At 37.2% G+C, this 24,061-nt stretch overlaps 2 protein-coding genes across 5 annotated transcripts in view; one reads left to right on the top strand and one right to left on the bottom strand.

Annotated features, from left to right (window-relative positions):
• ift74.L (intraflagellar transport 74 L homeolog) overlaps nt 1–1,113 on the bottom strand; it is a 42,730-nt gene extending 41,617 nt beyond the window's left edge. The window contains exon 1 of one of the 3 annotated variants that reach the window (XM_041582716.1): nt 979–1,113. The gene's annotated coding sequence lies outside the window, so the exon portion shown is untranslated. Of the gene's footprint in view, nt 1–219; nt 540–978 lie in introns of those variants that run through there. The other 2 variants (NM_001095800.1, XM_041582709.1) reach the window with 2 other exon arrangements.
• On the top strand, nt 795–21,695 carry plaa.L (phospholipase A2-activating protein L homeolog). Of its 2 annotated transcripts, NM_001127781.1 has the most exons (14): nt 795–1,250; nt 4,734–4,927; nt 6,367–6,467; nt 8,325–8,445; nt 8,721–8,888; nt 9,769–9,904; nt 10,349–10,518; nt 12,294–12,451; nt 12,747–12,963; nt 13,335–13,397; nt 14,072–14,143; nt 14,778–14,879; nt 17,867–18,031; nt 20,958–21,689. In NM_001127781.1, the coding sequence occupies exons 1-14, from the start codon at nt 1,084–1,086 to the stop codon at nt 21,521–21,523; spliced, it is 2,400 nt and encodes a 799-aa protein (NP_001121253.1). In that variant the 5' UTR covers nt 795–1,083; the 3' UTR covers nt 21,524–21,689. The 2 variants fall into 2 exon arrangements, with proteins under 2 accessions (NP_001121253.1, XP_018103722.1); XM_018248233.2 differs by lacking the exon at nt 13,335–13,397 and having other exon boundaries at nt 1,084–1,250; nt 20,958–21,695.
• Nucleotides 21,696–24,061: the final 2,366 nt, after the last annotated feature.

The following is a 24,061-nucleotide window of genomic DNA, read 5'->3' as shown; positions in this document are numbered from 1 at the left end:
TTTGCTGCTGCTGTAAAATAAAAAAGGACTGTCTTTATTTGCTTTAAAGAACAGATTGTTAGCTCAAAATCATTTCCAAGATGTATTTTCTGCTGAAAGAAAATTATATACTTTAAACGCGTATTAAAGTACATTCCCAATGACCCCATAAGTTAATTATAATAAGATGAAAAAAAACATAAATAGAAAATAACGTCAATACTGTAATATAATACGCACATCATAAGTCGCTTTCCCAGCTTCTGCCTGTACCGTGGTTGCTTAGTAACTATATCAAGTGATTCACGCTATCCAACGAACAACAGTTCTGAGTACAGAACTATCGTGAGAGAATGAATCGGGCAAGCCCATAGTGACGTGATTAAGAAGGGCAGGGGTCGCGGCTTAGCTTTGACAGGCCAGCGTGACATTTTTTTGTTGATGGTGCGGGGCAACTGCACAGATGTAGGAACTGGGAGTAGGCAGAAGAGGCACGTGCCTAGGGCGCAAAGATTAAGGGGCGCCAGGCACGTACCTCACATGCAGCCTACCCCGGCAAGTGCTACCTCAGTAAAAAAAAAAGTGGGTGCGCTCTCTGAAGTCAAAGTGCTTTGCGCACAACTTCACTAGTTACGCACGGTGCGTCCTCGATTACGCGCGGTTGCGCACGTGCGTCCTCGGTTACGCACGCGCGTCCTCGGGTGCGCACGGTTACGCATGCGCGTCATTGTTTGCGCACAGTTACGCACGCGCGTCCTCGGTTGCGCACGGTTACGCACGTACTTGGTTGCGCACTGATGCGCCTGGGTTGCCTACAGCGCCTGGCTGTCCTAGCCCGGCTCTGGATGTAGCCCACGTGTTGGGTAACTTTAATCGCTTTCAGGAATATATGTCAGATTATAGTTCAAGAAAAGGATTAGTGTGCGGGTGTAAACTAAACTACGTGCAAAGAAAGACCAATCCTGTTACCATTGTGTGTTTTAACTGAGTGAAGGCTACCTGAGGTCTTGGGGAGGGCACAATGCCGTCACTTCCTCTGGTGCCCAGTATTCAGAGTCCCGTCTCATCATTTCCGGCTGTGCTGGTGCAGCAGGCTGCTGTGTCATGTCTCAGGCAGGAAGAGATGGTGGTGACAGCTGTTACCGGCTGCGCTGCTCCCTTCTGCGGCACGAGTTGGACGTTCGAGGGGTGGCACGCTGCCCCCTTTGGCCAGGTGAGGGGTTCGTGTCCGTGTCACGTGACAGGAGCGCACGCCTCTGGGTACCAGACAGGTGAGAGGGCCTCTGAGTCCACCAAACACTATCGCACAGTTGGGCAATCCTAGATTCACTATGCCAGTATGTTACTAGTAACAACAATATATTCTACGCATCTAATTAATGTTCTTATTAGTGTAAAAGCTGTTTTACACCGGCTCATTCATTGTTCGTTACCAGTACACCGCCTATGTCAGGTGGATTTGACACCGTATTAATACTTCCATCAGTTTGTCGTCGTATGCTTTCTTTTCTGCTTTCATCAACTTGTTTGTCCCTTTTCTGTTCATTGTATTTGCGCTTCTCCCCTTCAGTATTCTTCTTTCTCCCTTTTCCTAATGTTCTTTCCTTCATTGTATTATGTCTCTTCTTGTTGTTTTTCTTTATGTCACATTGCTGTCCACCTTTCTCAGAGAAAAGGGACAAGAACCTCCTAGCAGTAAAAAAAATGTTTTTGGTCCAAGTATGTAAAAAGTAAATTGCATTGCAAAAAAGTGATTGAACATGTCCGATTACTGATAGGGACATAGTGTAAGGGGACCAATGAGGATGCCACATCACTGCCCTGGCCTTAGGAACGTTACTTCATCATTTCAAAATTGCCTTCATCATGTGAAAAGACTTCTAACCAGAGTATTGTCCTGGATAGGGAATCAGCTCCTGTGACCTTCCTGCCTTTTGAAAATGGCATGCTAATTCCAAAAGTTTTAAGTGGTGCACCTTTTGCAAATGTACTTTGATTTTTTAGAAACCTTTAGTTGACACTGATTTTTTTTATGTATTTATGACCTTGTATGTATCTGGTGACTTAAGGTGGTCATAGATTTACCTTATATCAGAGGAACAATCGTTCGTGCCATCTCCCGACCTGCAACTAACCATTCAGATCAAATAAAGTAGTAAAAGAACAAATTAGACGATGTTCTGCCCTGACCGCAAAGTACGAAAGTTATGTCCGACAAAAGCTGGTGACACTCTCCCACAGATATTGTCAGATCGGCAATACATGCAGAGATATTATCGGTAGCCGACAGAAATTTTCTAACCTGTCTGATTAACTGAACAACCGATCGCCATCTCACGAAAAATGTCGGGACACTCCACAAATGTCCGAAAAATGTACGAAACGGAGATTCGTACGATCAAATCTTTGTGTCTATGCCCAGCTTTAGGTTTCCAAATTCTGCTTTTTCACAATCCAGATGCTTAGTATATACTGCACTGGATACTATGTAACCATTTTATTCACAGCTAAAAAACTGAACTGGCCATACATCCTGTTTGTTTTAAAACAAAACACCTATTAAATCTGTATGCTACAGGAAGGATTATTTCATTCACAACTTGGCTATATATATATATATATATAAGTACATATTGCATCAGAGGTGATTAGCGATCCTCCCTGCAGAGAAATGTATTATATTTATTTGCAAGGCAAAGGCAAACTGCTATACATTAGACACCCCAGTAACCTTGTAGTTGCCAGCGTAACCATGTTTAAAAAAAAAAAAAGCTGAAAATAGCAAAAAAACATACACAATACAGACGTGTCCGTGGTTAAAATGATAAAAAAAAAAAATAACATGTAAACCGTAATGTGAAAGGTTGCCATGGTAATCCAGAGGGTAAATGGAAAATATACCTCACATTCCTTTTTTGTGGTCCCACCAATTTATAATGCATTTTAGTGGGTAATTTTACCAGATTGTGCACCATGTGTTCCTGAGTTTACACCAAAATCTTGTTCTGATTTTCCAAAAAAATAAATGCATCCCTCTGTGAATATTATTTTTAGCAAAATTAATAAATTCAAAATAATAACCAGATTCCTATTTTGTCCTGGTTCTATATGTAAATAGCAAATTCCAATTAGTGTGCGCCTCCTACAGCCATGCACAATTTACTTATTGCTGTTGGTTGTCTGACTAGATATTACACAACGTTTCTGACCCCAAAATGTAATATGCTAGTTTTTCTATACACACACACACCATCAAATTTAAAATAAAAGGAAAAATGAATAATATTAACGTTAGTATTTTAAAAGGTTTCAAAAGTTATGCACATTGTAGCAAAGCATGGCTAAATTGTAACTAAACCCAGTTATGATTTAGCACTGCATTAAATTATTTACTAGTTTATTATGTGCAAAGCATGCATTTTGCAGAATTCTGTCACAGTGTGAAATATGACTTTATATAGAAAGATGACATCACCCATGCTATTATTTTATTCAGAAATACATATACAGGTATGGGACCTATTATCCAGAATGCTCGGGAACTGGGGCTTTCCAGATAATGGGTCTTTCCGTAATTTGGATCTTCACACCTTAAGACTACTAGAAAATCATGTAAACAGTAAATAATTGGCTCATTCTACTTCCAATAAGGATTAAATATATATTAGTTTGGATCAAGTACAAGCTACTGTTTTATTATTGTAAATAAAAAGAAAATCATTTAAAAAAATTGGATTATTTGATTATAATGGAGTCTATGGGAGACGGCCTTTCTGTAATTCTGAACTTTCTGGATAACGGGTTCCCGGATAACGGATCCCATACCTGTAATATGTAAGTTAAGGAATTGATTATAATTTAACATTTAGGGGCACATTCGAACTAAAAATCGTTCGACTATTCGACCATTCGATAGTCAAAGTACTGTCTCTTTAAAAAAAACTTCGACCCCCTACTTCGCCACCTAAAACCTACCGAACCTCAATGTTAACCTATGGGGAAGGTCCTCCTAGGCTTTCTTAGCTTTTTTTGGTCAAAGAAAAATCGTTCGATCGATGGATTAAAATCATTAGATCGAACGAATTGCGCCAAATCCTTCGACTTCGATATTCGAAGTCGAGGGATTTAACTTCGACAGTCGAATATCGAGGGTTAATTAACCCTCGATGTTCGATCCTTAGTAAATGTGCCCCTTACTATTAGGTACTTTTTTCATACTCTCTCTTTTACCATGTGGCACATATATGCTGTATATTTATACTTATTAATAATTTATACAATTTTTTTATCTATACTTATTTGTTTACTATTATTTGTCCTTCCTGTGTATACTGAGGTCTTCAGTTTTTTTAATTCTTGTTGATACCGCTTGTGAGTATCTTTTTGTACCCGAATGTCTTTATATTAACACTAAGGAAATTGCCCAGATTCAGCTCTTGACCTAACAATAGTACAAGTTAAGTCAAATCTGAACTTTCACTGTAATTGAATATGAAGGTGGCATCTCCACTCTGCATATTGCTCGCTTGGTCCATGGGAATTTTATTCCTGTACTGACAGCTGGAGGAAAGAAGATGATTCCTTCCTGCCCAGCACTGATTCTGGGTCTACTTCATGGGTCCGATATTCTTAGCTCAGGTAAAATAACCTTGCATTTATCAGCAGCAAAATGGGTAGATAAATGAGAGTAAGTACAAGATTTATTTGTTTCAGTGTTAAGATTTACTCATGTTTATGTATCTTTTTCTCTTTAGTCCTAACAGAGGATTCATTGAATTGCAATGTATGAGTGGCCACTCCAACTTTGTCTCGTCTGTTTGTATTTTACCTCCAAGTGACCTATACCCAAGAGGACTGATTGCTACTGGAGGGAATGACCATAACATATGTGTATTCAGTTTGGACAGTGAGAAGCCTCTATATACACTAAAAGGTCATACGAATACTGGTAAGCATACCAATTACAAGCAAATCATTAAACTTTGGTTGATTTCTATACCTTTATGGATTGGAACTGTTAAATCCCTAACCTGGTAGCATATCAATGCATTTAAGTGTATGTGTACTATTTTATTTGATGTACTGTTCAGAACATCTTTTTAATTCCTAGCTCTCAGAGGAGTAGCAGACATAGAACCTTTATCACATAACTGTAACATTGAGCTCATTAAATTATTCAAAATATGGCTTGCAGTCATTTGTTTTTTTGATACTATATTGTGCACTCCTTTAAATGGGATACTCCAAATTATATTTTGAATATGAATTTATGTCACAGATGCATAAAGGAGGTAACACTGTTACTTTAGGTGACCGTATATTGGATACAAAAATTAGCAATGTAACATTCTTATGTTTTGCATAATTTGTGATCTTCCTACTTGATGCTAAAGTTTCTGGCTGACAGTGAAACTTGATAGACCATATGTTAGCAGTGTGGACAATGAGTGTTTTCACAGTGGTGCTTTTTACAGTAACATAAAAGATACTGATACTGCTTGATATAGATGTTGTTTTAGGGACACGGTTTTCTTCCTAATAGTATTTAAATTTATTAGATGGTTAGAAAATTATACTCTCTACTTTTTAACAGTGATATAAATGGAAGCTAAAAAAATGAGTATATGAAGAGTATTTAGCTTTGGTTTCAAAAACTTCCCTAGCTGAATGAGCTCAAGCCCCTGGTTCATATGAGCCATCCCCGGTTGATATGAGAGAAATAGATTCATCTCTAATTGAAAACGTCTCTTAAATGTCTAAATGACAAGGAATTCTTACTGAACATGTCTTCTTATATGAAAATACTTCATTTAACTTTAGCAGCGCTTTATAATCCCCTGCAACAGCAGTCATTTTCAAGCAGCACTATCATTTTGAGAAAAATAATGCTGATTTGTCTTTTCTGAATCTACCATGAAGCTGCAGTTTCAGACAAGACGAAGACCCGTGATTCTGCGTAGTAGTATCTCCCAGGGAAGCAGAGAAGATTGAGTGGCAGAGTAGAAGGAATGCGTAACCTCCCTAGTGTGCCAACAGCCAATAGCAAATTTTGCATCCGGTTACCATGGCAATGTGCAGGTTCAGATTACAGTGCAGGAGAGAGGGTGGGTTATGATGGCACATGGGCACAAACGGCACATACACCATCTTGAGGATGTCCGCACATAAATCATGGAAGCCTGGAAAGGAGGAGACATTCACAAATATCATGCTGTAAGTGAGAGAGGTGCTTTTCAGGAATTTAAACTTGGTGATTATTTGCAACAAAGGGGTCTGTATCTGAGGCTTTCCTTGTCCTTTAAAACATGCAGAAAATATTTTATAAGAGGTTTTAAACCTCAGTGTTTGGCAAATAAGAAATATCAGTCGTGTTTCATTTTTTCCCAGTATGCAGTCTATCTTCTGGAAAATTTGGGACCTTGCTGAGTGGATCATGGGACACTACAGGAAAGGTGTGGCTAAATGATAAGTGTATGATGACATTACAGGTAAGAGCCCTTAGTGTATATCAACACTGATAAATATAAATGATGTATAATTTCACTTTACAGAGATTATTCAACAGTCTCTGCCCCAATTAACCTTATAATATGGAAAGTACTGTATTAGTATTAGTACTATATTAGACCCTCTCTGGTTTCATTGAAGCAGGACCATGATTTTACCATACCATTAGCTGTGTCCTGAATTTGGCTTGTTTTTTAGTACCCCCCCCCCCCAGCTTTTTCCCAAACACCAATATTTTAAGCATAGTTATCAGAACAGGGTGCCGAAATCTTACTTTCAGCAGCCTTTGCAGCCACCATTTTTAATGATGAAACTCAGGTGTACATGTTAAATGTTGGAAGAGGCATAGCAGGGGATAAAGGATCACTGATTATAAAAAGGGTTGCATGATTGAGGAAAACACTGTAGAGTTCAAAATATTTATTATAAATATTATTATAATACCAGATTGATGTGTATCTGTCTTTCTTTTTTAATGACGGATACAAAGCTGTTGGTTTTCAAATTGACTGGGTTCAAGTATCCTTTCATAATACATATTTTAGTAAGCATGTAAGCCATTCTATTATAGGTTCAGGAATATCAAAGCCCGCTCCAACTTCTATATCTTGGAGTTGGTGGCAGCCCTTTAGTTGATTGTGGAAAATTACAGATGAGTATAGTATGCCATTATGAATGAACTGATATTTTACATAAAAAACACGAAATAGTTTTATTTCTTGTTCTTAATATTAAAAATGCTTAAAGGAACAGTTCAGTGCAAAAATAAAAGCTGGGTAAAAACTGTGCAAAATAAAAAATGTTTCTAATAAAGTTTATTTGCCAAAAATGTTATCTATAAAGGCTGGAATGACTGGATGTCGAACAGAACAGAACACAACTTCCAGCTTTGCAGCTCTCTAACTCTGTTACTCGGCGACTTGAAGGGAAGCCACATGGGACATAACTTTTCTGTCAGTTTGCAATTCATCCTTAGCATGCAGCTCAGATTCAAAAGCAGTTATGACCCATGTGATCCCCCTCATGTCACTGATTGGTTACTGCCTGGTAACCAATCAGTGGAAAGCAAGAAGGCTGCAAAGCAGGAAGTAGTGTTTTTGCTATTATGTTAGACATTCAGTCATACCAGCCTTTATAGAATACATTTTTGGCTAACTAACGATATTGAAAACATTTTTTATTTTGTGCAGCCTATCTATTTACCCAGTTATAACTTTCATACAATTCCTTTAAAGGGGTGGTTCACCTTTCAGGTAACACTTAGTATATTATAGAATGTACAATGCCTAGCAACTTTGCATTTGGTCTTCATTATTTATATGTTATACTTTTTAAGTTATCGCCTTTTTCTTCTGACCCTTTCCAACTTTCAAATGGGGGTCACTGACTCCCATCTAAGAAACAAATGCTCTGTAAGGCTACAAATGTATTATCGCTACTTTTTATTACTTATGTTTCTATTCAAGCCCTCTCCGACACATATATGTCTGTAAATTAAATCAGTGCATGGTTGCTAGGGTAATTTGGACCATAGCAACCAGATTGCTGAAATTGCAAACTGGAGAGCTTCTGAATAAAAAGCTAAATAACTAAAAAAATAAAAATAATATATATATATTTACATAGTGTGCATGCATGCAGCACTGTACAGCAGACTGAGTATAATATAATGATACATTAAATGTGATTAAATATCATTAATGTTTAATTGTTAGTTTTATAAATTGTTAATTTACTTCACTAATCTCAACTATTTTGCGATCTTAAAAAACAGCAATGCTTTCTGGTTTCTTTTTCACATAGGTTAACTAATATCCTTATGTTTTATTGATTTGAAGGGTCACACAGCTGCAGTTTGGTCAGTGAAAATACTGCCTGAGCAGGGCTTAATGCTCACTGCATCAGCTGATAAATCTATCAAGCTCTGGAAAGCAGGCAGATGTGAAAGGACTTTTCTTGGTATGGCTTTCTTGTATCCTGCTGAGCCTAAAAATGCTATTGCGTGTGTGTATGTGTGTATGTATGTGTATGTATGTATGTATGTGTGTGTATATATATATATATATTATTTTTTATTTTTTTTTTAATTGCACAAGAGTAGAAAGTTATCCTACAAGCCCCAAATGATTTCCGTCATGCTAAGTTCTTGTATATTAATGTATAAAGTTAAATGAGGAACGTTGTTTTTCATATTTGCTTTAACTAATCTGTTTTTCTTTTTCCTGATTTGAAAGGGCATGAAGATTGTGTTCGAGGGCTTGCTGCTATAAATGATACTGAATTTCTCTCTTGTTCCAATGATGCCAGTGTCAGAAGATGGCTGATCACCGGAGAGTGCCTGCAAATATACTATGGACATACCAATTATATCTATAGCATTTGTCTCTTTCCAAATTCTCAAGGTATAATATATATGTGTTATTTTTATCAGCATAAAAAGTGTGCCTGTAAACTGGTTAATGTGTGCAAAAATTACTGTGAAACATTGTTTTCCAAAGCTCAGGGAGAGACCGCAAGAGAGAGTAATAATATAAAGTAGTAGTTTTTCACAATTTTTTAAACCACCATTCTGTGTTTCAAGCTGCCTTATTAGGTGTAAACCATGTCACTTTCACCACGTGACATACCCCTTTTTTTCTTATACACACGGAAAGGCTAAGGTTAATTTGCCCTTTAAATCACCACAAAGTGCATTAGACACCTTAGCACCGAGGGAAGGTGGATACTTATAAAGTTTAGAATTATTATATGCTTCTCAATCCCAACTCGAGATTTACAAATAAAAATTATTTCATATAGTGTAAAAAAACATTACCATTCCTCAAAACAACTTTCAAATTTATTTTTCCAGTTATATGCCGTTGTATTTCCCTGCAATTCCAATCTTAGGCCCAGGCGCAGAATATGCAACATGTACTTAATAAAAATGACCATGTATCAGATCTATACAAGAACAATTAATGGCTCACAGTACCTTTAATTGCAATACTTTTTGAGAAATCCAGTAGATCCAGTGAAAATATTGCTTACAAACCTACTTAGTGAATAGTGGTGTCCATTTGGAATAAATTTGTTAGTTATTTATGTAGAGTGCAATTATACCAGAAAACAACTATGTTTACCAGGTAACTTGAATTGATCTTTTTAATCAACTCATGTATGTTTGTTTGCTTCTACCTTCTTGTTTTAGAGTTTAGAGTTCATTAAACTTCATAAAATTACTTTTCATTGTCTCTTAATTTTCTACAGCTTTGTCTTATATTTTGTAAAACTCTGTTGCAGATTTTGTGACTACCTCAGAGGACAGATCCATTCGAATCTGGAGAAAAGGAGAGTGTACTCAGACCATTCGTCTTCCTGCTCAGTCTGTGTGGTCTTGCTGTGTTCTTGACAATGGAGACATTGTTGTTGGTGCAAGGTATTTGGTACTTTATGCATCTTGGGCTGGCATGGAGATTTAGATTCTAAAATGTATATGGAAAAACATTATACAAGTATGGGATCAGTTATATGGAATGCTGAGAACCTATTTCAATCAACATTGATTTAAGCTAGCTTAGTGCAAGCTACAGTCTTGCAAATCAGCTACAAAAATAAAGGGTTGTTTGCTGGATAATATATTCCATAATAATAATCATAGGGTTTTTTGCATGTGTGTTGTACTGCATTGTTCTTTATTTGCATTGTATTCTTTATTAAAAAAAAAAAACAATACAGATGCAAGGCTGTTGGCATCAGTGTAAAACTAAATAACTAATGAAAAGTCCTAACTGCCACACTGTTTTTATTATCTGTTGGTGCATAGGAATTGATAGATTTATAATTCGTTTACTGTGAAAGAAACATTTTTTTTTGTTTAAAGCGATGGCATTATAAGAGTGTTCACAGAGTCTCCAGACCGCATAGCCAGCCCAGAGGAAATTCAGGCCTTTGAAAATGAACTGTCCAAAGCAACAATTGATCCTAAAACTGGTGACCTTGGAGATATTAAAATAGAGGACCTTCCAGGCAGAGATCATTTGAATGAGCCAGGTAAAGCCTACCTGTTCTGTCTAGCTTACTTTTGTCTAGCTTGCTAAGAAATATACGTGTTATAAGCAAACATTAGTTCATTTAAAAATGAGGAGAGCAGCAAAATGATGTGGTTGAGTTTATTCAAGTGTTATAAGCAAACACTTGACTCTTGTTGCTTAGCATTCTGTAAATTTCATGTCAGTGATGTTGATTCAACATTGTTTGCATGCTATGGGATTAACTGTTACCTTTAATGGTTTGTATTCTATTGGAAAGGCATTAGGGATTCAGCCAAGTCCTGCAGATAGTGCTGGGATTCAAGCGAATCCTGAACAGACACCTGTATACTCTGTATCCCTGCGGGGAGAATAATACAAAATGTATCATTTGTTTTAGCAAAAAATTTTTAAATATTTAATATTCACATCCAATAACTTTCCCTAAAGGGGCACATAGCCGTTTTTAGTGTTGGATATTGAAACCAATTGTGCCAAGCATATTTTCTGGCACATCTTTTCAGCACTTTATATATGTCTTCACTTTGTATATCAAAAGACTATTTTCATGCCACCAGATATTTAAATTCTATATAAATGAATGTCTGTGATCAAAAAAACAAATCCAGCACTTCAACATACTCATACTGTGAAATCCTGCTATCTAATGGATTTGGTTGAAAATGCTCATCCTACTATTTTTTGGTGTTAAAAAGAGCTGGAAGTATCTTAATAGATGCACTTTTGTAATTTTGTTCTTTAGAAAACAAAGCTGGAAGTGTTACTGACATGATGCAGAATTTCATATGTACATGTCAATATTGCTTTCGAAAATGTCCTGCCACTGTTCTAATGGCTGAATACTAAAACCCTGCATCCACCCCAGCCTCCAATTAAATATGTGTGCTGACCACTATATTGGACCCACGTGATGTAGGACAGTAGGACTGTGGCACCATAACCTTCGATTGAACGTTTTAGTGCTGAGGTCTTTCTGTTAATGCTCAGTATGTGTTTAAATTTACCATTATCAGTAGTAATGGTGTGTTGACTGCTTCCATTCTCCACTAGAGTGCAGCGGTGGTCAAAAGGCCAAAACCCTAAAAGTTCCAAGCCTGACCGCAAATAATCATGATAATACATTGTACCGAAAGTTAACTTTAAGAAACTACCCCTTTCAGAGTGACTTGCATTGTAACATACAAGGCCACATTCTGTTGCAGTCTTACTCAACATTAATTTTAAGGTGCAAATTGTGAGTAAATATGCTTCTATAACAAATGAGTGTATAAAATAAATGGTCAGTTATAACGATTAGCACAGTCTGCAAAGTGCACGTTCAGACTCCAACGTTATGCTTTTACTTATAATGCAGCTGTTTTTTCCGCCATACAACCAGAGTAATACAGGTTGCAGTTGTTGCACCTGACTCTATTGTGGTCAGTGCCTTAAAATTACAACAAAATAAGTCCTGATGCTATCAAAATGTGATGTGTGCGCCCAATTTTTAGGTGCAGGTTTGCTGTGTCCATTAATACAGACTGCAGTGGGAACCATGTAGCTCCAGGGCTCTGCGCTCACTTTAGAAAAAGAGGCAGGATGGACTGAGCAGTGCTGAGCACCAAAAGTATACAAGCATATTTTTTGACACAAGTACCTTTAAGGAATATGCTTTTTTTCTGCAGTTACTGTGGGCAAATTTGTGTGACCACAATTGCGGTTTTCCTTGTAAACAAGCCCTTACCATTCTGTAGTTGTGTTTTTTTTTAACTTACTATTACTTGGTTAACTTTTCAGGCACCAGGGATGGGCAGACCCGGCTAATCAAAGAAGATGGGAAGGTTGAAGCCTACCAGTGGAGCACTGGTGAAGGACGCTGGATGAAAATTGGAGATGTAGTGGGCTCATCTGGTGCAACACAACAAACATCTGGAAGAGTCTTGTTTGAAGGGAAAGTAGGTGGAAGCATTTTAGTTACACAAAAGCCAAAGTTGTTAGGTTTATAGCATTGTTGATACTAGAATCATTTGTGTGTGTATAGGTGAGTATATTAAGCATAAAGATTCTTACTAATACTGACATACATGTGGGTCATACTGGGTTAATGCTCTAAAAAGAGAAGGCAATATAAGACATAAGATGCTCTTCTGTTGTATTGCACGGTTATTGAAAATAACCCAATCTGCCCTGCCCAAAGTTTTATGAAATCTGTGGCAAGAACTCAAATATTTTATTTTGTTTCATTTCCAGGAATATGATTTTGTGTTCACAATTGATGTGAATGAAAGTGGACCATCCTTCAAGTTACCATATAACCTGACAGAGGACCCTTGGCTTGTTGCATACAATTTTCTGCAGAAAAATGATCTGAATCCCATGTTCTTAGATCAAGTAGCCAAATTTATCATCGATAACACTGCTGGTCAGACACAGTCTACAAACGTGGGCTTTGCAGATCCGTTCACAGGTAATGGACACTTTAGTATGATTGTTGTTGGGGTTTTTTTTGTTTTTTTTAGGCTTCCCTTATTAAAAGTGAAATATATTCAGCTTTAGAGTTTGTTGCCACTTAATATATAGATTTAGTTTTTAACCGCTGCATTTAAATGTAAAATAGAAAACTATATTTATCCACTCTTAAAGTCTTAATCACCTAGCTGTGTAGGCTGAGTAAAGCAGAGTAAAATCAAATGAGTGCATTTGTGAAGGGCAGAGCTTTCTCTTCACCACATCTGAAAACATGACCAGCAATAAACAAAAATAAAATGACACTGATTAGAAGTATACATTTAAAATATAAGATTTTACAATCTTTCTTCTTTTTTAATGACTCTTTAGGTAGTGGGCGGTACATTCCAGGAAGTTCTTCTACTGATAATATAGGGGCTGATCCATTTACAGGTACTTCCTCAAATTCAAAACACAATGCAAGTGTCATTACTGTTCAATATAGACTAACTGCACAGATTAAAGGAGAAGGATATGTTAAAAATAATTAAACTTTATCAGAAAGGTCTAGGTAAATACAACCATAAACACTCACAATATTGGTGCTCTGAGTCCTCTGTGAAAAGAGACATTGCGTTCCTTTTCTCCTTTTTTTTTTTACACATGGGTTTGCTATCAGATTTACTCCTCGCTGCTCAGAACCTCTGCACCTGGCAGCTGTGCCTTTGCAGCTCCCTCGTTCCCCCACTTCTCCCCTGCCTCCTCTCCCTTTCCTTGCTGTAATCTGAGCCCAGAGTGGAGCCAGCAGCTAGACGCAGGCAGGGAAGTTTCATCCCACAGAACTGATATGGCAGCTGCTATCCTAAACAAACTTATACCTCGGTTATGTTTGAGCATTCTACAGAATAAATATAGCTTTCTAGCTTTCACTATTATGGTTAATCTATTGGTAAAATTCCTTCTCCTTTAAATGAAAAGTAACAAACAATGTTATTATACTTTTTATGATCTCTGTACTGTTTATTTTTATACTTGTTTGCTAAATTATATCCTATTTGTGTGTTAAGTCATAACACAACACAAATAAAGCACTGCATTTACATATTATTGATTTTGTTACATTGCAGGTGGAAATCGGTATGTACCTGGTTCATCATTGCAGTCAGACTATTCCACAGCTGCAGCTGACCCATTTACAGGTGAAAAACAGAGCTTAGAGATCTTTATTTAAACAAGTGGGTTTATCTTCCTCTTAGCTTTGTAACCAAAAAAGGTCTTGAATGTGATGATCCCTTTATATTCAGGTTTGAGTGTGCCAGTTAGGATTCAGGGTGCCAGGGTTAATTGTATAAAAATGAAATAAATATGAAAATAAAAGAAAAATTGTATTTAAAATATATATGCAAGGGAATGAGAAACCTGGTAATGTAAGCTGCTGGAGGATGGGGTGCTACTGCACAGTTGCTATTTATTTTAAACATATGTTCAGGAATATTAGCATTATGATGTATCATCCTACTTTTTAACCCCACACTATAGTTGTGTTAAATAGGTGCCTAATAAGTAACCTTGTGTTAATCTTTTTATGAGGGTCATTCTAAGTTTATTTATGCTTCTTTTCTGTTGTAAAGCAGGCACAATTCAACTGTAAAACATGCAAAAAAAATGTACAAACAGAATTTCAGTGACAAAATATTTTCCGTTATATGTAAATATGCCTTCTGAAAAAACCCACACATCCACTATTAAATTAGCAGGATATTAGCAGTTGTGTTGTTTTTTCTAAATCAGTTCTGCTATATAGCTTTACATATTTCCTTTCACTCTCTCTAGGAAAGAACGCATACCGATCATCAACTGCACCAACCCCAAATACTTACTTTCCCAAGAAAGAACCGGTCACATTTGATCAAGCAAATCCATCACAAATTCTAGGTAAACATTTCATACCGATATAGTGTCTTAATTTCTGCAAGTTCTGTGTATATTTTCCCTGGAAAAGATATGATTCCATATATTAAATTACATTACATTACATTTTTTTCAACACACTCAAAATTATCATTTTTTTAATGCAGCAAATACAGCTCTATTTAGTGGTTAAAAATAAACTGCATTGTTAAAAAGATATCTTTTTGTTAGTCAAGTGGTCAAAGTTCAAGCATCCATTCAATTGGTCTATGAGCATATGAAAAATACCCTTCTTTTCTGTTTAAGCTATATAGTTCTTGTTTGAAGGGTGAAAGCCTTGGCTAGGCCGTAGCCTATCAATCTGTATGAACTGCAGCTAGGTAATTTTTTATGTGGAGTCTTCTGCCACATACTGTGGTCTGTAAGCTGACCATACATGCCCAGATGTGCTCAGGCAGTTTGGCCAATTTCAGAACTCAATCTGTTTTGTTTACAAGTTTCATTTGCCAGTGCACCTTTTCAGCAAGTATTTCATGCATGGCACTTCTGATCACAATGAAATGGAACAATGGAAGGAAGCCGTGCATGTTTGACAACTTTGCAGTATACTTTGTTCATTCCACAAGTAACTGGTTACATACCATGGAGGACAGGCCAGTGTATGGGCCACCTTAAATCTAATATTATAACCGCTGCTATCAAACGGAAAACAGAAGTGGTCAAAAAACTAATGTTTTAATATAACTGCTTCCTATAGTAATCTATATTTGAAACACACTTAGGGGGAGGCAGGACTCAATATTTCAATCTCTGACAGGAAGCTGGAGGCCACAGCTTCCTTCTACTTCCTGTGTGATTATAACTATGTAGTTGAACACCTGTAATTTTCGTGCAACATATTTGCTTTTGTAGCCAAATCATATAGGAATGGATTATTGAGTCCTATTTAAGAATTGTTTATAAATCTGTCCTTTGTGGGACCATCTGAATACCGATATACAAAATTTTACAATTAGAATGTCATATACTATTTGACAAATTAAATAAGTTAAAGGTTGAGTGGTGTGTTGTGATTTTTAAAAAGTTCCCCATGCATAATTAACTACACCTTCCAATAAATGCAATACCACTAATTAAATCAAATCTATAATTTGATGCTGTTGTAGATGCATTAATCCTGCAACAGGACAAATATGCCAGTCTTTTTATATATGACAGCCGGGGAGGCAAGTTTGTCAACATTTTGATTTTAGAGGTTTTAGAAACTACGATTAAATACCTTGAATGCCAAGTAATTTATTAAGACAGCCTAATATAAAAAGCACAGACAAATATAAATGCAGAGTGAATACCTGGAAATACTGTAATTGTTCGTTCAATTACAAACCTCTAAAAGCTTGAATTAAAGTAAGATTTTACAAATGTAAAAGAACAAATCCCATTGACTTTACCTGACCTTGACAGCTTTTAGATGGCAAAGATTTGTATTAGTTTTTTGTGGTTTTTACATTTAATAAATGAGAAATCTTAAGTGGTATAAAGTAATTACAGTAGAACCCCCATTTTACGTTTTTCATGGGACCAGAAAAAAATGGTGTAAAATCAGGGAAATGTATTATGCATAATATATAGGTGGGACCACAAAACAACAATGTGAAATTAGGGAAAACTTACAATCAGGGGATGTAAAATGGGGGTTCAGGGGAAATGGATGAAATATAAACCTTAGTAAATCAGCCCCTTAGTGTCCATTTAAAGGGTATGTTCATCTTTAAATTAACTTTTAGAATGGTTTAGACAGTAATATTCTGAGACAATTTGCAATTGGTTTTCATTTTTATTATTTGTGGTTTTTTTACTTATTTAGCTTTTTATCAAGCTTTTTATTAAGCAGTTTGCAAGTTCAGCAGTCTGGTTACTAGGGCTCAAATTACCATAGCAACCATGCATTGAATTGAATAAGACACTGGAATTTGCAGGGCCGGACTGGGGGGCCCTGGGCCCACCTGGACTGCTGACCAGGGCCCCCCTTCGGTCCCCTCGTCCCCCTTGCGCATAAGATAACGGTGACCCTGTGGCACGTATGCGCACAAGGTGCTATGCGTCGCCAAAAATACATTTTTAAAAAAAAAAAAAAAAAAAAAACGAGGGAGGGGGGCCCGGCGGGGGCCCATGAGGGTCGGGCGCAGCGGGTTTTTTCCTGGTGTCCCGCCGGGCCAGTCCGACACTGGGAATACGAATGAGAGGTCCTCCATAGAAAGATGAGTAATAAAAAGTAGCAATATCAATAAATGTGTAGCCTTACAGAGCATTTGTTTTTAGATGGGAGTCAGTGACCCCCAGTTGAAAGCTGCAAACATCTGAAGAAGGCAAATAATTAAAAAGAAAAAAAACCTATAAATAATGAAGACCAATTGAAAATTGATTAGAGTTGGCCATTCTACAACATACTAAATATTAACTTAAAGGTGAACCACCCCTGTAAGAAATACTTAAAGAATACAATTCAACTATTTCAAACCAACTGGTTGTGTGTTCTTGCAAATAGAGCCCTCTGATTCTATTTTACTCTGTTCATTATAAATTAATAACTTTTTGGTGCTATGTAAATAAAGGATGATGATGCATAGTTAAATGCCAGTCAAATTGGTAGATCTTTAGAAAGATAAAGAAAATAAATGCTTTTAGAAATGTTTTTAACAAACTAAAGGAAAAATGTATTTTGAGTAAAGAAATTCTTAAATAACCTTTTATAAAATCTGGCATACATTAGTTTGAAGCAGGGCTACACAGTACTATTTTTCAGCTTATGCCGAAAGATAATTCTATAATTATAGTTTTTTTCTTGAATGCAGGTAGTCGTGGTACTGATGTTTATCTGAAAACATGTCTAAGCTCTTGTTCCTGACAAAAGTATAGGAGATCAAATAGAAGCTGCTTTTAGTTTCTTGAAAGGGTACAACCTGAAAGCCTTAACAGCTTCACAATTTACTGTGCAAATCACATTTTAGGAAAACTTAAAGAACTGAATGAGTCGGCTCCTGTAGAACGGAAAATACCAGAGGAAGATTTAATGCAGCTTGACAAACTGTTATCTGTAGCTGGCAATCCTTCAGGAGGAACAGTAACAACTCAGCAGCTGGATACCTTGTGGAGAGCTGTAAACTGGCCCGAAGGTAAGGATTTTGTCCTAATTTTACGTTTTGTCAAGTACAAAGGCAACTCTTAAGAAGAATTATCATTACATTAAAAAAACGCAGTGGATGGTTAGTAAATCAGTTTCAAAACAAGTTCTTTTTATTTTTCTTTATATTTTTCTTGAGAAATTTTTGATACATTAATGATCACATTCGTAACATTTTTTTTGTGCTGCAAGCTCATCACTTTTGCTACAAGTAGACTGATCGCAGGAGCCATTGACTGTACTACATCTAGATTCACGTCATGTTGACTGGTCCCCTTTAATTGTTAATGTTAGGACAAAAATTACATTGAACTATGGTTCAAAACAGTTAGCCAGCAACTTGCTGGTCAGTACTTTATTGGCACAAATCAATGGCTGGGGATAAAAATCAGGCAAATGTAAAAATCCCATCAGACAAAGACTGCATCGCCCCTCTCACGACAGGTCTGTTACATCTCCATCATGTTCCAATCAGATCTCTATTATGTTCCAATCGGCCAATCAGCCCCATAGCTTGGGTAACCAATTCAGTCAAGGGAATCTTTCTTTTAAAGGAGAAATCAACCTGTGGGGAAAAAAAAACCCTACCCCCCCCCACCCCAAGTAGACCTCCCTCCCCCCAGGCTAACTACCCCCCCCCCCTCGGCGCAGATTCTTCCAGCAAAGTTCCAAGCGTCCATCTTCCGGCTCCCCTGTAAGCTGACTGAGAGATCGTCAAATTCCATGTTGCAAACTGCACCAACTGCGCATGTGCAGAAATACCAATCTCCCAGTCAGCTTACAGAGGACGCGGAAGATGGATGCGTGGAACTTCGCTGGAAGAATCTGCGCCGATGGGTGAGTATGGGCCATTTCCCCGGGGGGGGGATTTTAGCCTGCGGGGAGGAGGGAGGTCTACCTGTGGTGGGGGGGTATGGGGTTTTTTCCCCACAGGTTGATTTCTCCTTTAAGTTTTTTATTTCTGCTTTACTGGCTTAAAGGGGTTGTTCACCTTCCAAACACTTTTTTCAGTTCAATTGTTTTCAGATTTTTGCCCAGGAATAAAGACTTTTTTTCAATTACTTCTTATTTTTTCAATTTTTTTTCAAAATCTAAGCTTAAAGTTTAATGTTTCTGGTGTTCTGCTCAGCAGGGACAAATAAGAAATGAACTAAATATATCAATTTAGAACAGTTTACAGGGTCAGCGACCCCCTCCCCCCAGAGCTGCTTTAGAAGGTGAAAAATTAAACCTTACACTTTAATATTATAAAATAGAAGATAGAAAGTAATTTAAAAAAGTCTTTATTTCTGATGAACTATCTGAAACCAACTGAACTGAAAAAAAGTGTTGGAAGGTGAACATAAAGCATTTAAAGCATTCTGCACTTGCCCCCCTAGTCACAACTCATGATATGTTATTTTATTTTTCTGATTAACTGCATAGGCTGTCTTATTGGGTGTATCTTTTTAAATCGACCATTGAGTACTGGATATGTTCTGCTGAAAAACAATTATTGAGGGCTTCTTCCCCATTTGCTACTGTCAGCATGTATTTAGCTTATTCCACTTAATCTAGTACTCCTTGACAACATTACTATAGCAACCCTGTGATGTGAATGGGTAATTCATAATAAAATACAAATTCAACGTTACAATTAAGTGAATATACTGAAACCAAGTCAGTACCAGAGAATTCTTTGTCACCTTCTTACCTTCACTGTTAGTTTTAAAAGGTCCCTTGTCCATTATAAAATGTATTTGTGTAGAGCAGTGATCCCTAACCAGTGGCTCGCAAGCATTCCTCAAGCCCCAAGCCGCCACCACCAACATTTTATACTGGAGACCACATGTAAAACTTTCATTAAGCATAATTTCATCCTCTCTCTACAATTGCATGTCAGCTGCAAAGAGGTTTCCATTTCACTGCTTAAAATTGCACTTTTCTCAGTTTTTTTTTTTTTAAATGTGGTGTTGGGCTTTTCTGTGCAAGTTTTGGGCTTGTCTAAATGAGGAGTATGGACTGCAAAAACCAGTGCTGATATTGCAATCCAATTTTAATTAAAGGCAGTTAAGAGAAAGCATAAAAGTGTTACAAGTAATACCTAATCCTCGCTATCCTATCCTATGTATGTCATGTTTGAGACTCTTCATTTTCTTTGCACTGAAAAAGCTTCTGCATACTGCAAATCGCCGGCTGCACGAAGTCCCAGTTATCATAAGCATTATAGCAGCAGAATAAGCAAGCATTAAATGAGTTCTTGCATAACTGCATGCCAATCTCCCAACATAACTTTAGTATTTTACAATTAATATTTTATGTAGCAGTTTTGAACTGAGAACTGAAATCTAATGTCTTTAATCTAACGAAATGTATTCATTTTTAAAGGGGAACTTTTGCGAAAATGTAATATTAGCATACTGAAATAAGAAACTTTCTGAATGCAATCAATTAAAAATTCTGTACCGTGTCTGAAATAATCAAGTTTATTTTCACTATTCCTCTCTCAGCATCTGATTCTCTTCATTCTGTCTTCATTCAGGAGTTGGGTGTCAGATGAATGATCCAATATATATTATAGATGGGCTCCCTTTGCCTAGAAGATGTATTGGAGCTAAATATATTAAAATCACCAGACATAATGTCTCTACATGCAGGATTTGTGCAAAAGGAAGTTATTTTGTTAGATTTTGTTTGTACTGGAATCGGTTATTTGACTGAGCTCTGATAAATCTGCTAGGAAAGGAAGCTCCCCCCCTATAAGATATAATGGATGCAACTGTCAATGAATATCTGACACCCAACTCCTGCATGAAGACAGAATGAAGAGAAACAGATTCTGAGAAAGGAATAAATTTTCATTTTTGCCATAGTTCCCCTTTAAAGATACTCTAGGTAACCTAAACTCATCTTAACCCCCCCTTTTTTTTAAATCCTAGATATTGTGTTTCCGGCCTTAGATGTTCTTCGTTTGTCGGTAAAGAATCCTACTGTCAATGAAATGTTCTACAATGAAAAAGAAGGCAGTCAGTTTAGCAGCTACCTCCTCCAGCTCATGAGTCCCAGTGGCAAACAAGCAAATCAGCTGCTTGCACTAAGGACAGTTTGCAATTCCTTCTTCTGTGATCCAGGAACTTGCCTTCTGATGTCAGAGAGGGACACTGTCCTATCAAAAGCGTCAGAACTTAAAACTGTCAACAATAAGAATATCCACATAGCCCTGGCAACACTGATGCTTAACTACGCAATCTGTTTACATAAAGTTAGTGATATAGAAGGAAAGGCTCAGTGTCTATCAGCCATCAGTTCTGTTATAGAAGTTGTTCAAGACCTTGAAGCAATTTTCAGACTGTTGGTAGCTCTTGGGACATTAATCAGTGATGACACCAATGCCGTGCAGTTAGCAAAGTCCCTGGGTGTTGATTCTCAGATCAAAAAATACATGTCTGTCACTGAACCAGCCAAAGTTAACCAGTGCTGCAGGCTCCTTTTAAATATTCTGTAACTATTTTATTTTTACTTGTGGAAGACCATATATTCCCAATGTGTAGTGTTTTCTTATTACACTGTACTATAAATACATTGAAAATGACATGCTGTGGATTGAATGCTGATTTAAAGAAAGTTTGTAGCAAAAAAGCAAATTGGCCTGAATAAAAATTTTGCACTGACTAGTACTTTTAATTGTAATAGTGCCTGTTCATTGAATAGAGAGCAGAAAGATTTCTATTTCTTGGCTCTCACCATTTTTTCCTTTTTTTTATAATCTCACCCTTCTTGCATTCACTTCTGTTTTGTCTACCTTTTCTTCTTTTGTGCTGTCTATTTCTCTCACCACCATGGCCTTTTCACTTATTTATCCATTTTACTTTGCTGTAAACTGCACAAAGAATTTTCCTGGGCCAGAGCCTTCTTCGCCTTGCTCATCAGGTCACTTTTCCTCAAAACTCAGACTGTGTTATTCCCTTTGGTTCTGCACCTAGTTATAGCTTGCTAGAAATGATCAGTGGGTGTGTGGGTGAGGAAGGGAGAGAAGATAACACCTTGTGTGTTTTGTAATTGGCTATAATAAAGGGAGTGTGAATATAGAGAGTGTGCTTGTGATTGTGTGGGTGCAATATTAGGGGGAGGGTTAGTTCGGGGAAAAAAAATTGTACATTGTTAATTTAGGCAAATTAAAGGAAAACGAAAGCCACCAAGGCAGTTTATTGCCAATAGATTAGCCCCAATAGTGCAAGCTAGAATGCTATATTTATTCTGCAGAATACTTTACCATACCTGAGAAAACGGCTCTAGAAGCTCTCTGTTTAGGATAGCAGCTGCCATATTAGCTTGGTGTGCCATCACTTCCAGCCTCAGTCTCTCCCTGCTCGCTTAAACTGAGCATGCTCAAGCCTGTGCCCCTTTGGCCTTAACCCCTTTGGCATTTGCCTTTCAAGTTTAGTTTTATGTGTAGCATAGATCTAGGTATGACATAATAGCATATATATATATCACGGCTTCCATCTTATATGTATATAATTTTTTAATATAATGCACCTTGCCAAATCTATCCACCACCATACACTGATTATGCATATCTGGACAGGCTTTACATTTACCACAGACAAACGGGCAGCTTGTACTCTACAGCCTGTCACAGTCTTGTCAAAATGGCTTACCTATTTTATGATCCTAACTTTGTAACTAATAACCCGTTTTTGAAAAATCATGCACAACGGGACCAGGGAATGTGCAGTGATCAATCCCCTTACTTTTGCCTGTAGCTAATTTGGCCAGATCAGTCACACTTCCATAGCTTTGGCAGAGTTATTCTGCTGGAAATTAAGCTGTTATTCTGTAGGCCAGACTACCATGTGGTTGTAGCACCCCCACATCCATCCAAATGGTGGTCCCATGCCTATAAAAATGGGTGTTGGTCTGGACAGTCTTTTTCTCTCTCTTTCTCTCTTAAAAGCTGCAAGTGGGGAGGGGGGGATAAAGGCTGCGGAACCTATGCTGTGAGCTCACTCCTTTAAAAGCTAATGGTGGGGGAGGACTAAGCCCTCTGATTGAAACCAATGATTAGGTCAGGAGACACCTATCTGAAAAAATGCTGCCATGCAGGGAGGTGCCAGCCTATGGAAAAATATGACAGGAGGTTAATTGATTAGGGACCACCATATGGGGTTTACCTTGACGTGGTATGGTGGCTTACCAATTTTATGATCATAACTTTGCAACTAAAAACCCGTTTTTGAAAATAAATTCACTTGCCTTGATACTAGATTACTACTGAAACGGGACCAGGGAATGTACATTGATCAATGCCATATCTTTTGTATGCTTCCATTGTATTTATATATTTTTACTTATCACAAGTAACTCCAGCACACGTATGCTCAAGGGATTCCTCCCGTGTTTAATGTCAAACCAACAGTAACAACATTTCAGGGGCGTACCCCTTCGTCAGGTGCACTGTAACAACCGCCACCATCCTTAAATAAGTTAAATTCAAGTATCCACCCTTCCAATTATGCAAATCTACAATATATTATGTTTGAGCATAAGTCCATGAAACGGAGAAATAGTGTTTTGTTTTAAAATAGTCCAAGCAAAGTCCGTAAGGTTGATGACTTGAATGCTGTTAGGAATAAATTTACACATTAAGGTGAAAAGTACCATACAGGTATTTGTAGTTAAACAAGAACTGTTATAGAGTTCAATTAAGCAACAATGCATTGTTAAAAAATGTAACAAACCCCTTTTAAATAAAGAAAGATTAGCCATAGCTTCCCCTGCTACTAGATTCTATTGAACAATTAGAAGAATCTGTGAAGGATTAAGGAAACAAATTAGAAACATTGTAACTGAAAAATGTTACAAGTAACTAGCCAGACTAAATAACTCCTTTAACCCTCTAGGTGACTGTGTCTGCAACAACCAGATCCAGTAATTTTCATGCTGGGCTAATTTTAATTTTAGGTCATAATCAGCAGTCATTACCTTCTCCAGTACCTGCCTCCTTAATTGGGAAGTTCTATGGCCTTCCTCAAAAAAAATG

The sequence above is a fragment of the Xenopus laevis genome, chromosome 1L (genome assembly GCF_017654675.1).
Source record: "Xenopus laevis strain J_2021 chromosome 1L, Xenopus_laevis_v10.1, whole genome shotgun sequence".
NCBI lineage: Eukaryota > Metazoa > Chordata > Amphibia > Anura > Pipidae > Xenopus > Xenopus laevis.
This window is presented reverse-complemented; position numbering and strand designations above follow the sequence as displayed.

Bases quoted from the DNA above. Each gene is read 5' to 3' on its own strand.
- plaa.L (NM_001127781.1), top strand. From the start codon at position 1,084: ATGTCTCAGGCAGGAAGAGATGGTGGTGACAGCTGTTACCGGCTGCGC. The intron at 1,251-4,733 runs GTGAGAGGGCCT...TTTTCTCTTTAG, and splicing joins CGCCTCTGGGTACCAGACAG to TCCTAACAGAGGATTCATTG. The intron at 8,446-8,720 runs GTATGGCTTTCT...CTGATTTGAAAG, and splicing joins ATGTGAAAGGACTTTTCTTG to GGCATGAAGATTGTGTTCGA.